Source organism: Pseudopipra pipra, chromosome 5, assembly GCF_036250125.1.
Source record: "Pseudopipra pipra isolate bDixPip1 chromosome 5, bDixPip1.hap1, whole genome shotgun sequence".
NCBI classification, from domain to species: Eukaryota; Metazoa; Chordata; class Aves; order Passeriformes; family Pipridae; genus Pseudopipra; species Pseudopipra pipra.
Window position 1 is genome coordinate 24,146,855 of NC_087553.1, and position 15,545 is coordinate 24,162,399.

General features: G+C 51.6%; 1 protein-coding gene across 3 annotated transcripts; it reads right to left on the reverse strand.

Moving 5' to 3' along the window:
* Positions 1-55: 55 nt before the first annotated feature.
* Positions 56-15,389, reverse strand: PLA2G6 (phospholipase A2 group VI). 3 transcript variants are annotated; one of them, XM_064655071.1, is made up of 17 exons: positions 14,985-15,389; positions 14,282-14,497; positions 13,334-13,514; positions 11,604-11,791; positions 10,266-10,362; positions 9,108-9,290; positions 8,804-8,912; positions 8,056-8,208; positions 6,446-6,536; positions 5,554-5,717; positions 4,872-5,022; positions 4,556-4,692; positions 3,776-3,930; positions 2,875-3,042; positions 1,771-1,844; positions 1,120-1,294; positions 56-945 (listed from the first exon to the last, which is right to left on the reverse strand). In XM_064655071.1, exons 1-16 carry the CDS (start codon positions 15,191-15,193, stop codon positions 1,153-1,155), a joined length of 2,418 nt encoding a protein of 805 aa, XP_064511141.1. In that variant the 5' UTR covers positions 15,194-15,389; the 3' UTR covers positions 56-945; positions 1,120-1,152. The 3 variants fall into 3 exon arrangements, with proteins under 3 accessions (XP_064511141.1, XP_064511140.1, XP_064511142.1); XM_064655070.1 differs by having other exon boundaries at positions 56-1,294; XM_064655072.1 differs by lacking the exon at positions 8,056-8,208 and having other exon boundaries at positions 56-1,294.
* Between the last annotated feature and the right edge of the window lie 156 nt (positions 15,390-15,545).

Sequence of the window (15,545 nt, forward strand, 5' to 3'; positions counted from 1 at the left end):
CTCTGGGAACTTGCAGGATAGAGAGAGAGAGAGGACAACCATTGACTGCATGACATCAGAAACAAATGCAAATCCCTCTTTATTTCAGGTCATGTCAGTTTTTCACAGAAGCCCTGTTGGCAACAGCAGTCCATTCAGTCAAAAGCAAAGGATTAAAAATTCAATTTTTTGGGGTACTCCTCAAAATGCCTCCAAATACATACAGAAGTTATTTATAAATATGCAAAATTTACGACAGAAACAATGACTAGTATAGCAGTTACAGTGAAATTTCCAGTAGTAAAAAAAAGTAAACCCAAATTGTCACAGGGTCAGCTTCTTTGGAGGGAACTGATCTCAGAGCATTTCAATTCCATACTAAGTTAAATGACCTCTCTACTAAGCCAAGGCTCTTGTCCCTTGCCCTGAGCTTGCTGCAAGTAAAGTCAGGCTCTCACATCTCAGCCCTTGAGCAAAGAGCAGCACAGCAAATCAGGTGGCACAAAAAGCCCTGGGTGGGAGGGGTCTGCTCCCACCCTAGGCACAGTCAGTACCTGTGTTGCCAGCCCATCTCAGAGGGGAAAGAAGCTGCTACAGAAAACCTGCCTCAGGAAAGGTTAGCCCTTCTTCCAAGGCCAGCTGCAACATTCTGTGTCATATCTACTCCAAAAAGTTGAAGCATTTCTGCTTCCCTTCAAACTGGGTGTGTTGAAGGAAAAATAATCCCTTTTTCCCATACTATACACTCTGAAATAACTTGGCCCCAGTGGGCCAAGCAATCCCTGAAGCTGTCATCAGGTCTTAGCCCATTCTGTGACGTGGGAAGGTGCACGGTGCTTTGTCAGTGGAGGTACTGCACAGACAGGAGACGTTCCAGCTGCTACAACTCAAGACAGGTAGGTGGGGGCTCTGGATTCTGAGTCAGACAGCAAGGCAGCAAAACCAAGCACAGCAGCAGAGACAGGGCTACAGAACAAGGATAACTGTCAGCATTTCATAGCTGTCCAGGAATACATGTGTATGTGCACTGTTGTCTATTAAATATTATTAGTTCCTCATAATTATCACTAGTCCCTCCCCCAGCTCAACACCTTGGTTGAAGGGCAAATCTGAGCCATTTCAGTGTCTGCTGCCCCTTGCCTTTGGCATGCAGAATGGGAACCTCCAGGTCAGTCATCGGCAGAGATGTTGCACCAGCTGCTCGAACTGCTCCCGGTGCTGGTAGATGTACAGCTGGGTGTCCCAGAGAGCGTTCACCAGCACTGTGTCATTCACCTCGTCCAGCATCACCTCCGTGTGCAGCTGAGGGCTGAGCCTGCAGACACCAAGACAGCATCACCAGCTGGGCACAGATGCGGAGGTGGTCAGGCACAAGCCTGCCAAGCAGGAGACTTTTGCCAAGGGGCTCCTGCCACTGAGATGCTCACTGGCCCTGTATCTGTCAGACTTGCAGAGCCACAGTTCAGCAACCGCAGCACATGAGGGACATCTAAATCTAAAACAGGCTGTGCGTGGTGGAATGGGGCAGGATGCACATCCCGAAGGATCATGCAAGACAGCAACCCACAAGCCTCCACTAAGTGTCCCCAGAGCAGGCGTGCTTGGAGCATCAGTTCATGCAGAGGCCAGTGACTGTTGTGTCACTGAGGCATGAGGGTAGCGGGCAGGGGACAGGTTTGGGCAGGCATGCCTCTGGAGGGGATGCTGTTTGGGATGACGCATGCCACAGCCAGGTCTGAAGTGAGAGGGATAAAAATAGATCTGTGCAGACAGTGGAAAGGAAGCTCCTACCGGAAATACGGGACATCCGTCATCTCACACCAGGCCCTGGCACGATCCACAGCTGGGCCATCTGCGTCAGTGCACTGCAGGAGAAACAGGCCCACAGTTACAGCCTGACTGCTCTTACCCTGCCTGCAAGTTGAACTGCACAAGCTGCAGAGGGAAAAGGAAAACCAGGAGCAAGTTCATCCTGGATGGCCCTGCTTGCCACCAAGAGTGAGGCACCCTTTTATTTATTTATTTTTATTTTTAACATAAGAACAGTGCTCCCGATCTTTGGGACACAAGGAATTGCACCCTACAGATCCTCCATACATCACAGCATTGAGTAGACTCCCTTAAAGAAACTTTCAGGAGGACATGAATGACAGCCTCCTTGGGATTTTATTCATTCTGTCCAAGCCCTGTAACAGCACAGCCTGTGATTACTACTATTGTGGCACAGCTCCCTGGGAGCCCTGAAATAAAAGACAGGGGAAGCAGAGGGACTCTAGGCACTTTCTGACTTAGGAAAGTTAAAAAGGAGATAAAGCAACAGAATTAAGATCACAGTCAGAACTTCCATTCTGATCCTTCTGGCTTTCATTCATTTGGAGTGTTTTCATGCACAACAGTTCATGATCTTCTTTCTGAAACATGCAAGCTCTTATTCCTATTACACGCTCCTAACCACAGCTCTCAAAAACTGTTTTTTATTAGTGACTCTTCCACTTCTCTAGCGTTTACTGATTTCCCCCGTAGGGACAACAAGGCTTTTCTAAAGAAAAATGAATTGCTCTTTTCCAAGGAATGACTTTTTTTTTTTTGGCCCGGGTTGCTCATATGGTAATCAATGCTGCAAATGTTCCTAAGGGTCACTGACCACCATCCTGTCCTCAGCCCCTTTCAGCTGCAAGAACCTGCCTTGGAACTCAAAACCCCAAAGAAGCAGACAGGTCTTCAGACCTGCTGTGCTCCCGCAATTCTTAAGTTACCCACTACATCCATGGTCAGAGCAGTTCCAAGGAAATAGAATTTACTTCCAAAAGGAAGAAGCTGAAGACTGGAAACTTTTTCTCCCTCCCTGCAAGCAACCCCAGGGGTCTTTCCCCATCCCCTCCTCCCAGTACTCACACAATCCACCACCATCTTGCCAAGTTCCCTGGCCCCAAAGACAGTCTTCGCCAGCTCCCAAGGGTTGGAGGGGCGGAAAACATCCACAGAGCTCACTGGGATTTGCGGAGGCTTCCCTGTCCCCAAGGAGACCACCAACCCCAATTTTCTTACTTCCTGCCTCCGACCCTGTGGACAAACAAAAGATTTGTTTACTAGAACCAACAACGAAGGCAGAGCATGTCTTTCACAGCAGTCCTGGGGAAGCTCTGAAAGCCAAGGCAAAAGGATCAGTAGTCTTTTCTCTCTCCTTAAGTACAGCCTGGTGAGGCAGGTGTGTAACCCACAGGAGTTCAACAGTTGCACTGTTCTGTCCCTTATCCCCCTGACTGCACTCAAACTCATGGGAACACCCTGGAGATGAGTCTCGGGACCAGATGACCATGAAACAGTACAACTCTTCAGTCATTCTGACAACACACCTTCCCTTTCAACTACAGGGAACAACAGCTGACAGTAGTTATTCATGTTTTTTAAGAACTTGCCGTACCACAGAAGGCATTCCCTCTTCAGCCTCACAGAGTACCCTACCTTTGTCTTCTCCATTTATTTTTGGGCAGAAAAAGGCCCTGCAGAGCTGCATCAAGGGCCACACACAACCATCAACTGAATCATCCTTGTTCAAAGTAGCAAGGAGAGGCTGATGAGGCTGTCTCCATGTCTCACACCCTTGTCAGAAGAGGTATCTCCCCTCCCAGCCACCATTCCCAACACATATCCCCCTCCATACACTTCCTTTCAGGGTGCTGCACTGCTACCTAGTTTATCCACTAATATGCATCCATTGCCAAATCCATTTCCTCTTCAAGGGAGGCTCAGAGGGTCCAAAATACACCAGTTACCAGACTAGGATTTCCCTCACCTTTTTGATGAGTGTCTTATTGTACTCGTGGATCTCCGCCATGGCGTCGAGGGTCGGGTTGTTGGCCAGCAGCCCTCCATCCAGGAAGCGGCCGATTGGCCGGAAATAAGTGGGAGCCGCACCGCTACAGCGGGCAGCACGCCACACCAGCTGGTCTGGAGAGGGAGGAAGCAAAAGGCCTCTTGCAGCAACTCTGCTGTGCACGAGGAGCACGCTGCCTTCACCAGCACTAAGCAGGAGGGCTTGCAGCCCCCAAAAACCCTGCCCTGCACAGTTTTGCTTCTTTCTCCCAACAGCAGGGCCTCTGCTTGGATGCACAGAATGATTTGGGGGGACTTTAAAAGATGTTCTCAAAACTTTCTACATATCCTGGGTCAAATTCACTCTCTATCCGCTTCATTGCTGCTATTTTGATAATGAACCAGTTGTGTATGCTAGACAAAGCAGCAAGCTGGAGGGGGCTGCATGCTTCAGTTACACAGCTCTCCCATGTTTTGCTGTGAGAGCGCAGGGAAAGGTACTGACTGTATGCAGGACTGCTCTAGCAGACCCCTTCCTCATGAACCTTGCCAGCCAGTCCCTGTTCCTGGTACAAGAGAAGGTAAGGGAGGAAGAGAAAGGAGAAAAGCCAAGCACCATTAGGACCAAACTACAAGTCAAGACCAGCGATGAGCCATTGCTGGGATGCCCTGATTTTGAGAGCAATGGAAGAAGAACATTAAATATGTCCCTGTCAACCTTCTCTGCCAACCAGATGGACTTCTGTGCACCATAATTTACCTTCTGGCTGAGTGAGTGGTTTGAAAGATGCACTTGTCTTGTATTCAGTGGAGGTTTTTGTCTCTGGTACAGGGTAATTCCGGAAAAGGTGGAGCTCAGCTGGCTGTCGGTCACACAACGTCCCGGTCACCATAACCCTAGGGAAGAGGACATGAGAGAATAAGAGTAAAATGGAAAAAAAAGTATTTAGGCTTCAACAGCCTGCACATCACACTCCTGCAGATCTGCTCTAAGGAGAGGCTGAGCATCTCTGCTGAGAGGGGTCTAGAGCATGTGCAGGACAGCATCAACTAGCATAGCCCCAGGCAAGACTTACTTGGGTTTTCGGACATCTGTCATTTTGGTGTTTTCCCCAAATTCCTTCTTCAAGAACTCATCCAGGGGCTCTGACTCGTAGGGCCGAGACCCCCGGAACACCATGTCCTTCATGCGGAAGTACAGGCAGCGCATGTAGTCCATGGACTTCCCTGAGACAGGCAACAGTGTTGGCAGGAGCAGGAGCAAGAGGAAGGGTAGGCAGAACAAACAGCACATCAGAGCTAGGACTTTCCAGAACAAGCAGGAGATGGGAGGCATCACTCCCAATCCCACTCCCTTCCCAAGCCGCCTGTCATCTGCTTAGTCCTCAGCAGCATGACTGGGAAGGATTACAGAGGAAGAAAAAACTTGGAGCACAGTTTCCCACCACCAGAAAGTGTCAACCACCTTGCTCTGAAGCCCCTGTGGAGAGCACAGGAAGAACAGAATATTGCACTCTGTCACCACTCACTTCCCAAAACCCAGAAAGCTGCTCAAAGCCAGTTGATGTGAGAAGCAAGCGCAAAGCCAGGTCTAGGTTTTCCTTCATTAACGAACATCCCACCCCTCCTTTGGCAGGCAGGTACAAAAGATCTCAGTCAGGACTCAGAGAGGCAGCTCCCACCCCACACCCATTCCCCACAGAGGTGTGCTCAGGCCCACAGCAGTGAGAAGGGGCCCATTGTTTGCACTGTCCTTACCATGTACAATAGCCAAGGCCAAGATCCCTCCAGTGCTGGTCCCTGCGATCCAGTCAAAAATCTCGCGAATGGGATGGCCCGCCGCTTTTTCAATAGCCAGGAGGAGCTGGATGAGCACGAGGCCCCGGATGCCCCCTCCATCCAAGCACAGGAGGCGGTCCTGACTGGAGAGAGACGGACACAGATGACTAGCAACTGTGGGACAGATTACAAACCACAGAACACTGCATACGAATGTGGCTTTGGGAGCAGGAAATTATGCCAGTTACTAGATTGCTGCAGACAGAGTAATCAGTGAATTAAGAAATCCAGCAGTGGTCTCTCAGGTGCAAATAAGACACATCCAATAATCCTTGCCAGAGCTGGTGCAACACCCATTGCTCTTGCATAGCCATCTCTAACCTCTACACCAGAGAGTACCAGCTGAAACCGCACCCAAGTCCCTTACTACACTCTTGTGAGTATTGTGTCATAAATAAAAAGCAGATAGCCCTAAATCCTGCCAGCAGCACTTCAGTGCCAACCCTTCCTCCACTCCATGCAAGATGAGGTCCTGAGGAGCTGGGCAAGCATCAGGGCAGCGTGTGGAGATGGGGTAATCACAAAGCTAAAGCAGCATTGGGTGCCCAGTGGCACAGGAGAGGGACAGAGCAGGGGTTTCACTTGCTGACCTAAGGCTCCACTGCAGCTCCAGGGCTGCACACAGGACAGGCAGTGGTCATTTACTGAAACAGAAATTTATCGCAAGGTGTTGGCAAAAACTGCAACAGCAATGGACATTAAATATCAGCTCTGAGGAAGCCACCCCCACGGGTGTGGGAGGGGAGAATTCACACACAGATTTCACTTTCAAGTTGCACGGGAGCCTGGACAGAAGCTGCTCCTCACTTACTTTCTTCTGTCTTCACTGGGCATGTCCACAACATCTGGTGCCTTCAACAACTGTCCGAGAGTTGCAGAAACATACAGAACATCCTGGTACCCTACAGGGCCATGAACATGCAAAAGGAAAGAAATATTAGGGACCATCAGTGTGGTAAATGATTTCCACCATAATCACAGAGAGAATATCCAACTCCCTTCCCCATTGAATAAAGCTGCCTGTAGGAGACACGAGCCATCTTACCCACAGCCAACAGGTACCCCCCAGATTAAACTCCACACCAAAGAAGTGCAACACCATCCTTTAGAGTGTGCAGCTGGAGATGCACTGGCGGAGACAAAGGATTTGTAGAAGCAGAAGATGAGCACAGTGGGTGAGAGAGAAGGCAGAGCCTAGCAGTGTGCCCACTAAGCAGTTTACTGCAAGCTGCTAAGATAAAACCTAAATCTACTCCTCGAGGTAACCTAGGCAGGAGAGCTGTGGAGACAGAGTGGCTTGTCATTACCCCTCAGCTGATGTTCACCCAGGCTGCCCTGGGTGCAGGGCACCGATCCAGGCTAGGTGAGAAGCCAGCCTACAAAACCAAAAGAAGAACAGGGGGAGAGAAGTTACATACTCCTGCCAGCACCCAGGCTGGAAGGTGGTTGTGTCTAGAGCACATGGAAACAATGAATGTGGTGAGAAGTTTCTTCAAGGGCCAGAGTCCAAGACAAAAAAGGGTCTTGCTCTGTCACTGCATCAGAGCTGAAACTGGGTAGGGGTTGCCTTCGCCATGCCATGGTGAGAAGAAAGTCCTGGTGTCAGCAGCCAGTGAGATTTGTGGTGACAGACACACTCCAGGGTTGTCCTCTAGCCTCACAGGAAAGCCTTTGCAAAGGAAACCTCCAGCCTGAGATGGGAAGAGGTCCACAAGAAGCTGCTAGCTGCCTCCATGCTCCTCTCATGAGGGTGAGAGCCTCCCTCCAAGTCAACTCACCCACTACTCCGTAACCCCTCCCGCTGCCTCTGCCTGAGCTCAATGGAGATGGAAAGCCCAGCACTTAGATAGGCCCATGTGTTTATTCACAGAGTCTGGGCAGTATGAAGCACAAGCTACGACACAGTTGCATGTCCTAAAGTAGGCTTTTCCTCTACGTAACAAACCTGTGACCCGGGTTACTTATCCTCAGGCTTCACCCCTTCCCTCTCCCAGCTGCTGGCCTCCAGGATCTGAAAAAGTCACACTTCTAAATCCCCTTGTGCCCAGCACAACACTGGGTGGTCCTCAAGGCAGACCACTAAGTATATGACCCAGTGGATAAAGTACATGCCAGCAACTAAGTGCTACACCTCTTCCAGAGGGGTGAAGGAATCAGTCTTCCTGCTCCTTCTTACAGAGCTGCATCTGTCAGTTCTATAAAACAAAAGTTTGGAGTACGAGAGTTTAGAGTACACACAGGAAAAGCAGAGAAAAGAGATAGGATCCTGCAACAGCTGAACGAGGACAGAGTCACGACAGAGTCACCAGATACTGAGAGCTAAGACAGTTCCCAGAGCATGGCCCATCTGAAGAAGAGATCCAAGACAGCACTGTGAAGCATGAAGGAAGGAGAACAAGAGAGGGCCGGGGAAGGCTTTACCTAAGCTGTTGAAGCTGCTCCGAGAGGAAGGTTGGCCTTCCAGGAAGGAGGCGGCAGATGGTGCCAGGCTTGGGGAGTCAGGGTTGGGTGGTGGGCGGCAGCGTTCGGTCCCTACAGTTTGCAGCAGGTCTAAGAGCACTTTCCGGTTCGCACCTTAGGTGACGGAAGGGGGAGTCACAGATCAGAAAGAGAATCAGTGCACGCACACACCGGGGGATAACGTGCTCTGCCAAACTCATAGCAGGCCTGAGCCTCACAAAACCTCTGGGATGACCCGAGGAAGGGGAAAGCACATCCCAGGTATCTCTCCCAAACACCAGGCAGCAGGACTTGTGCACAGCAGGAGTACCCGGCGCTGTGCTTCAAAGGAGGTGTGTGCCACACACTTCTTGCCACTGAAGAACCACCCGTGTCTGCTCCCACCTGAGCAGTTCAGCAGCACTGCGTCATCCTGTTGTGAGCCTGCAGTGCCTGACATGGTGGTGTGAAAGAGGGGGAGTGCAAGTGCATGCCAGCTTTTCCTCTTGCATCTCTGTCTCACAGAAGAGAAACCGATCAAGGGCTAGTAATACAAAGCCTACACCGCTAGCAAAGGAAGCGCCTACCCTGTGAGCGACTACAAAAGCATACTGGAGAAGCATCACCCATGCGTGGCAGGCTTTCACCGCTTCCCAAGCCACCGTTTCAGCCACCAAGGGGAGACAGGGTGCCAGATTCACCCTGTAAGGCTGCTGACATGCTCCCTCACCTTTGCTGCTCCTGGCTGCCAACAGTCCTGGTGTCTCCCCAAAATCATTGGGGATCTCGATATCTCCTCCAAACACGACGATCGCTTTGATCATATCCAGGTGGTCATGCTAAGGGACAAGAGAAAGCTCAAGAGCCACTACGTGATTTTTCATTCCTTCCCTCCTCCTTTTACTAGCCAGATCCACCCACAGGGGATCACCACATGGAAGGCAAGAGCCAGAATTTCAAAGGAGTCTGTCTCTGTTTCAGCCCTTCAAGAAAACCCTCTCTCTCCTTCCCAGCATCCTGTGCAGAAAGCTCACCTTCATGGCCAGGTGCAGGGGTGTGTTGCCATTCTGACCGCGGGCGTTGGTGTGGGCGCCGTGTGTCAGCAGGACCATGGCGCAGTCGAAGCGTCCCCTCTGCACCGCGATGTGCAGAGCCATGTCAGCCGTCCGGCTGGTCACGTTCACCTGGGAGCCGTACTCCAGCAGCAGCCGTGTCATCTGTGCCCAACGTGCAGGTGCCAGGTCAGGAAGAGATAAAGCAATCGTAAGGACAACCACCTGGGTGCTCAAACCATCCAGGTCTCATGGCAAGCAAAGCAGGGGAAGAGGAGGGAGCCTTAGCCTGGGTATAGTTGGCTGACAGATGCCAGCTGAATTTTCCAAGCACTGGAGATGGGGTTTCTGGGTCTTTTACCACAGAACTAGCTGGTGGTTTTGCAATCTGGCTAGAGCTTCTGGATGCTTTGGGATTTATATCCAACTGTAATGACTGGCTGAGATCAACTGAGAAAAAAACAGTTCTTACTCAGGCCAGAATCCTTTCAGACTGGAAGGAAAAAGTTTTCTCCCTGAACTTCTCTTTATAAGCCAGGCAAATTTAGGTCTGTTCTGAAACTCCACAGGACATTTCTGAGCAGGATGTGATACTGGAGGAGGGAGAAGAGTCTTGTAATAGGAAAGCCCTCTGCTTGCAACAAGCACCATTTAGGTGGCTCCAGCATGGCATATCACTGACCTGCTCATCTCTGGTAGAACACGACCGTCATGCACATGTCACCCCCCCTCCCCACCTCACACTTCCCCTGCAGTCTTTAAGGCATTGATTTGTTTGCTTCCAGGAAACTGTCAGGTAACAAGAAAAGAGCTCCCTCCCAGGGCAATTGTGCTTTAGGGACAGTGCTGCAATTTCCTCAACAAAAGGGAAAAGGGACAAGCTGGCAGTTTCACAGTCACAGATGAAGCACTAGGGATGACTCCACCAGTTTATTTCACTGCAAGGCTCCACTGCTCTGTCCCCAGTGGCAAACAGCACTGATTGGCACAGGGCAAAGGGAATCAAACACTGGGCTGGCTGGGCTCTGACACTTCCAGGGCTCTGCACATGCAGTTGGAAAGGGACAGGTTAGCAGCAAGAGGAATTAACTGCATGCTGGGTGGCAGCACAGGTTCTCACCATGGATTGGCTCCATTTACCTCTGCCTTCTTCGCCCAGTGCAGTGGAGTAGCTTCATAGCGTGGGTCCTTGGAGCAAACCTGGCTGGCATCTACCTCGAGGATGGCCTGGGCACACCTGTCAGACAATGACATGACGGGATGGGTGGCTGCTGTCTTTACTCAAGACCTCTGCCCACATCAGTACCTGCCTTCCACCCAGAGGAAAACCAGGAAACCCTTCATCAGCAGCAGGGTCTCTGCAACACCTGCAAGTTCCTCAGCTGCACTTTTATTTTGCTCTTTACAGAAAGGGTGGGTGCAACAGGAAGCATACAAGCAGTACAGCGTTCAGAGCAGGAGAATCTCTTCCCAATTTCAAGCTGTGGAGCAACACCTGGGTGCTTCTCTGATACAGGAATATGGCATTTCTGGAAACTCTCAAGACCTGAGAGGAAATTCTTCTCTCCTCTCTTTCCATGGAAACATGGGGATAAAACTGAAATAGTTAAACACTTGCTGAAATTAAGAATCTGTGTACTTCTCTATGAGTGAAAAATCACACCTGTTGTGAACAGACCAGTATCTGATGCCTAGAAAGCGGGGTAGGTAGACTTAGAAAATATATGCATATGCTCTCCTCTCTAAAACACCACCAAACAAACCCTGCACAAGAGATCAAGTCTCAGTGCAAACTCGGTGACCTAAGCACATTTTGGGCCTGTGAATGTGTCTCTAATGTTGGAAATTGCTTTTTAAAATGCTGAAAAATCACCTAGCTGCAGCTAGTGTTGGCTTGAGAGCCCTATTTTCAGAGCTCAGATACCCTGTAAGCATTAAGTATTGTAAAGTATGCACAAAGTGAATCAAATTTCTGCAGGGAAAACCAAACAGAGAGTAAACATTGTGCCTCTTTTGATTCAGTTCCAGAGTGTGTTATTAAGAGTCAAGAGTACTTCTGGCCTATAGGAGATGGGAAAAAATAGGCTCTGCAATGAGAGCTTATTAGGATCAGAGCACTCAAAGGCAGAGGTGCATCAATTAGCAATGCTATTTAAGCATCAGTGAATCAGTTTCTCACAGCTCATTTTGAGAAAAAGTATTTCACAACAGGTTTTTTGAAATCTGTCTTTCTCCTGATGTCTAATACTGAATAATATATTAATTCAGGGAAAAGCCTTTCTTTTCTGAAGGCATTTCTTTCTTTCCCACACTAGCATTTCCCTGCTCATTTGCCAATTCAGTGATGCAGCAGAAGACTGCACAAGACATCTTCCTACTGACCCTGAAAGGGGTCCAGTGTTGGACAGCACTGAGCCAGCAGACAGGTTCCCAGACTGGAGGGAGAGCCGTGTTCTGGCAGCCCAGGCAGTTACGTACCCCTTGTGGGAGAACTTGAGTGCTGTGTGGATGGGGTATCCCAGTGTGCCCACAACGCTGCAGCTGGCACGGCATTTCAGCAGGGACCGCACCATGTCCTCTTTGCCCAGCTGGCACGCGAGGTGCAGAGCGGTCAGCCCCTCATGGTTCAGGTGGTCCAAGCCAGTAGTTGGGGTTCTGCCCAGGAGCTGGGAAGAGTTGAGAGTAGATAAACAAACAGACAGAGAGACATGGAAGAGCACTGTCTCTCTTCCTGAGCTGCGAGGACAGACTCTGGAGCACTGGTCTCCTCATGATGCTACAGAGTGTTCTCTCCACACTTGCTTGCAACACAGTAGATATGGATGCACTCCTTGTTTTTTCTCCCCAGAGGGGAGCTCTCTGTGCCCTCTTCCTCTGGCCCAGGTGCTTCTGAGACATCCCTCAGCCAAAAAGGGCTCACACCACCTTGACTGACACAGTCCAGCAGACTCCTACCATCTCACCATGAGCCAAGCACGGGCCAACCAATTGACAGCACAAACTGAAAACAGCAGCATTCCCTCCTGCTGCAGCCCCATCAGCTGGCAGGAGCTCAATCTCCCCTCCAAACCCACTGCTGCTTTCAGACGAAAACAGGATTCTGTTTAAAACATGCATGTGGGAGTATGTTTGAAGGAATTTTCCTATTTTCCCTGTAAATTTTAGATCCGCTGCCTGCTGGCTGGTTTGTTACTTGAAAACATCCCACTGCTGTACTGGGGAAACCCTGCAAGCCCTGGTACACACAAGAGAGAGAAGTGGGATTTTAGTTTCTTTTCTCTGGTTTAGCAAGAAATCAATAGAGAAAAGAAACAGACAAGAGACTGATCAGACCTGGAAGTATTTCTGTAACAATGAGCCAACTTGATGGCTTCAGAGAAATAAAGAGGACACCTTTTTAACACAAAGTTCCTAACTGCCCTGCTCCACACCGTGGCAAGCCCTCATCCTCATTCCTCCACCATCATGCATTAGAAAACCCCAGCACAATCTGGAGGGCAGAGGGAGGGCTGTCACAACAGGTATTGGGCAAACGTCAAAGTTGCAGCCATAGCAGAGAGTCAGTCTCGGGCTCCCACCGAGTCTTGGGAAGCTGACGGATCTCAGGAACCACATGTAAGGCCACCCACACCCTTACAAACCCCATCACTCTGCCCAGCACTTCTCAGCAATTGAGAACACCTCTGGCTTCAGAGTGTCTCTGCCTCAAGGCTGATCGCCATCCCCTGTGCAAAGCCACTCAATTCAAACAACAAGTCCTGCAGCTCAGGACAGCCCAGGGCAGCTCCAAACTGTCCTTCAGTCTGTGGGCAATGCATGATCCCCCAGGGCAATGTGTACACACATTTCCCTACGGGAGCACTGCCCGAAACAAAATACCCTGCAGGGAGGAGAGAGGGAAGGGACAGCCATGGGCCTGAGGAAAGGCAGGATGAAGGTCTAATGTAAATAGCAGTAAAGGACACCTTCTGAGGAAACTTGCTTAATATCCTTGTTCCAGTGCAGGGTGGAATTTGGAGCCCCTTTATGGGAAACAGGACCAGTAAAGAGGGGAAATAAGAGGCTGATATCAGACTCAAGCATTAACTAGACAGGGGGAACTGACTTTCTCCTCCCCCCGTCTGCAGCTGTTTTCCTGTCTCTCTCCTCACAGCACAGAGATGACCTGTTCTGGTCCCACTTTTCCCCAGACTAGAAATCGCCCCCACCTCAATGATCTGGGGGTTGCTCCCTCGCACAGCGTAGTGGAAAACAGTCTCCCCGTTCCTGTCGGTAATGTCCACCCGCGCGTGGCACTCCAGCAGCTCCAGCAGACACTCCATGTCTCCCTTGCGGCACGCCAGGTGCAGCGGGGTGCAGCCATCCTCGCTGTCCGTGCTGTTCACACAGCTGCAAGAGACAAGTCAGTGTGAGGACAAGGAGTGGCTGTGAGGAGGAGGAGAACGTGCAGCCGCTCCAGGAGCCGATACAGAGGTACCTGCCCTATCTGCCCCATCTGGTGTGAACCATGAGGATCACAAAAGCCCAGCCTCTTGCCAGGGAAGAACCACAGGGAAGGGCTATCAGGCAGTCCTGCCCTGGAGTCTATCCCTGACCTGGTGCTCCTTCCTCTGGCCTCCGTATGGGATCGGTTCCCCCTGCACAAAGGCAGGCAGGAGACAGCTTACAGTCAGCAACCTAGTGGTGCCCTCCAGTCCCCTAACTCCTCACTAGTCCCCCCTATCATCAGTGAACTCTCTATGGAAACAGAGCAAGGGCTTGTAGCCAAAAACTTGCCAGACAGTCCTCCTGTGATTTACAAATTCAGCCACAAGCCCCTCCAAAGAGCAACTCCACAAGCGCTGTGATAATCTGACCAGCATCTCTAGCAGGACACTTCAACCTTTTCCCTCAAACACCAGAGCTCTGGGCTCTGCAGCAGGGGCCTGAAACCCACCAAGCAGCCCTACAGTGGCCATCAGGGCCCTCTGCCACCACTGCTGCCGTCAAGGCACGGTGCAGCAAGGCCAGCACTTCCAAACTCATCTCTGCAGGAACCACAGGCTTTAAGCTACCCCAAGAAGCAGCCCCTGCTGCTTTGGCACATCAGGAAGAGATACTCTAACGTGGCCTGCCCCAGCCTGCCCCCCCAGCACTGGAGACCCCCTGCTCCTTGCCTCAGGATATGGTTGTGCCGGAAGCTCTCCCGGCGGCCGAACTCCACAGCGACATGTGCCGCGGACCAGCTGGGGTGGCTGCGGAGGAGGTCGCTGAGCTGCTGGAGCTCCTCCAGGGACAAGGGCTGGCACGAGCTCTCGTAGAAAGGGCGCAGCTGCCGGGCATATTGCTCAAAGAGCACCAGGGCGTCTGCTTCGTTGTCCAGCTGGAAGAGCCTGGAGGAGAGGCAAACACAGGGTCAGTCCTGCTCAAAGGAACAACCCTGACCCCATGTTTCTGAGAGGAACAGTTCTTCTCGAAACAGCAGTGCTGGGAACTTTCCTGTTTTTCCTCAACTGGCACCATGCTTGTTCCAAGAGAAGCACGGAAAATGTTTCATTAGCTGAGAGCATGTCCCATTCCTGAGGAATGTTAGGTTTTGGTCCGAAGTACCCTATGTTCCAGATGCTGAACCCGTAACAGGTGTGAGTGGAAGTACATGTACCTATGGATGCCCTGAACTATTTCAGAGCTGCCTGTTGTCACAGTGCTTGGACCCTGTCCCGTTTCGTTGGCCACCCGCCTACCCAAGGGCCTCCCAGCCCGCACAGCCACCTGCTGCTCAAACACATCACCCCGCAGCTGTGAACCAGTCCCAGGATCAGCCATACCGGGCCTCTGGTTTCCCTCTGCAAAAGGGATGGCTAAAGGTCTGCCACTCACCGGAAAGCGACCTGCGGGCTCTGTGGATTCACCAAGAGACAGTCCCAGGAGCGAGCGATGCTGTTCTTGTACAGGGCCACCCTGCCCTCCTCCCGCAGGCAGGTGTGACCGGCATACTCCGCGGCCGGCACCTCCTTCACCCGGTACGGGTTACTGAATATCTGCGTAACGCTATTGATGGTGTTCACCAGCCGCCCCAGGAACTGCATCTTCCTGGAGCCTCAGGCGGCTCCGTCCGGCCGCTACCCTTACACGGGCTGTGTGACTCAGCGCCTGAGTAGGAGAACCAGAATTGCCAGGGTAACACGGGGCCGGGAACAGGGATGGGAACGGGGATGGACACTGGGACGGGACCGGGCAAAGGACGACGGGCCCCCAGCGCCCCCCGCGCGCAATCCCCGGCGCGCACCGCCCCCCGGGACGGGCCAATCAGCGGTGCCGCCCCCCGGGACGGGCCAATCAGCGGCACCACCCCCTAGGACGGACCAATCAGCGGCGCCGCTGCCGGGGCGGGGCCGTGGGGGCGGGGTACGCGCCACACCCGCCGCTTTACCGAAGAGA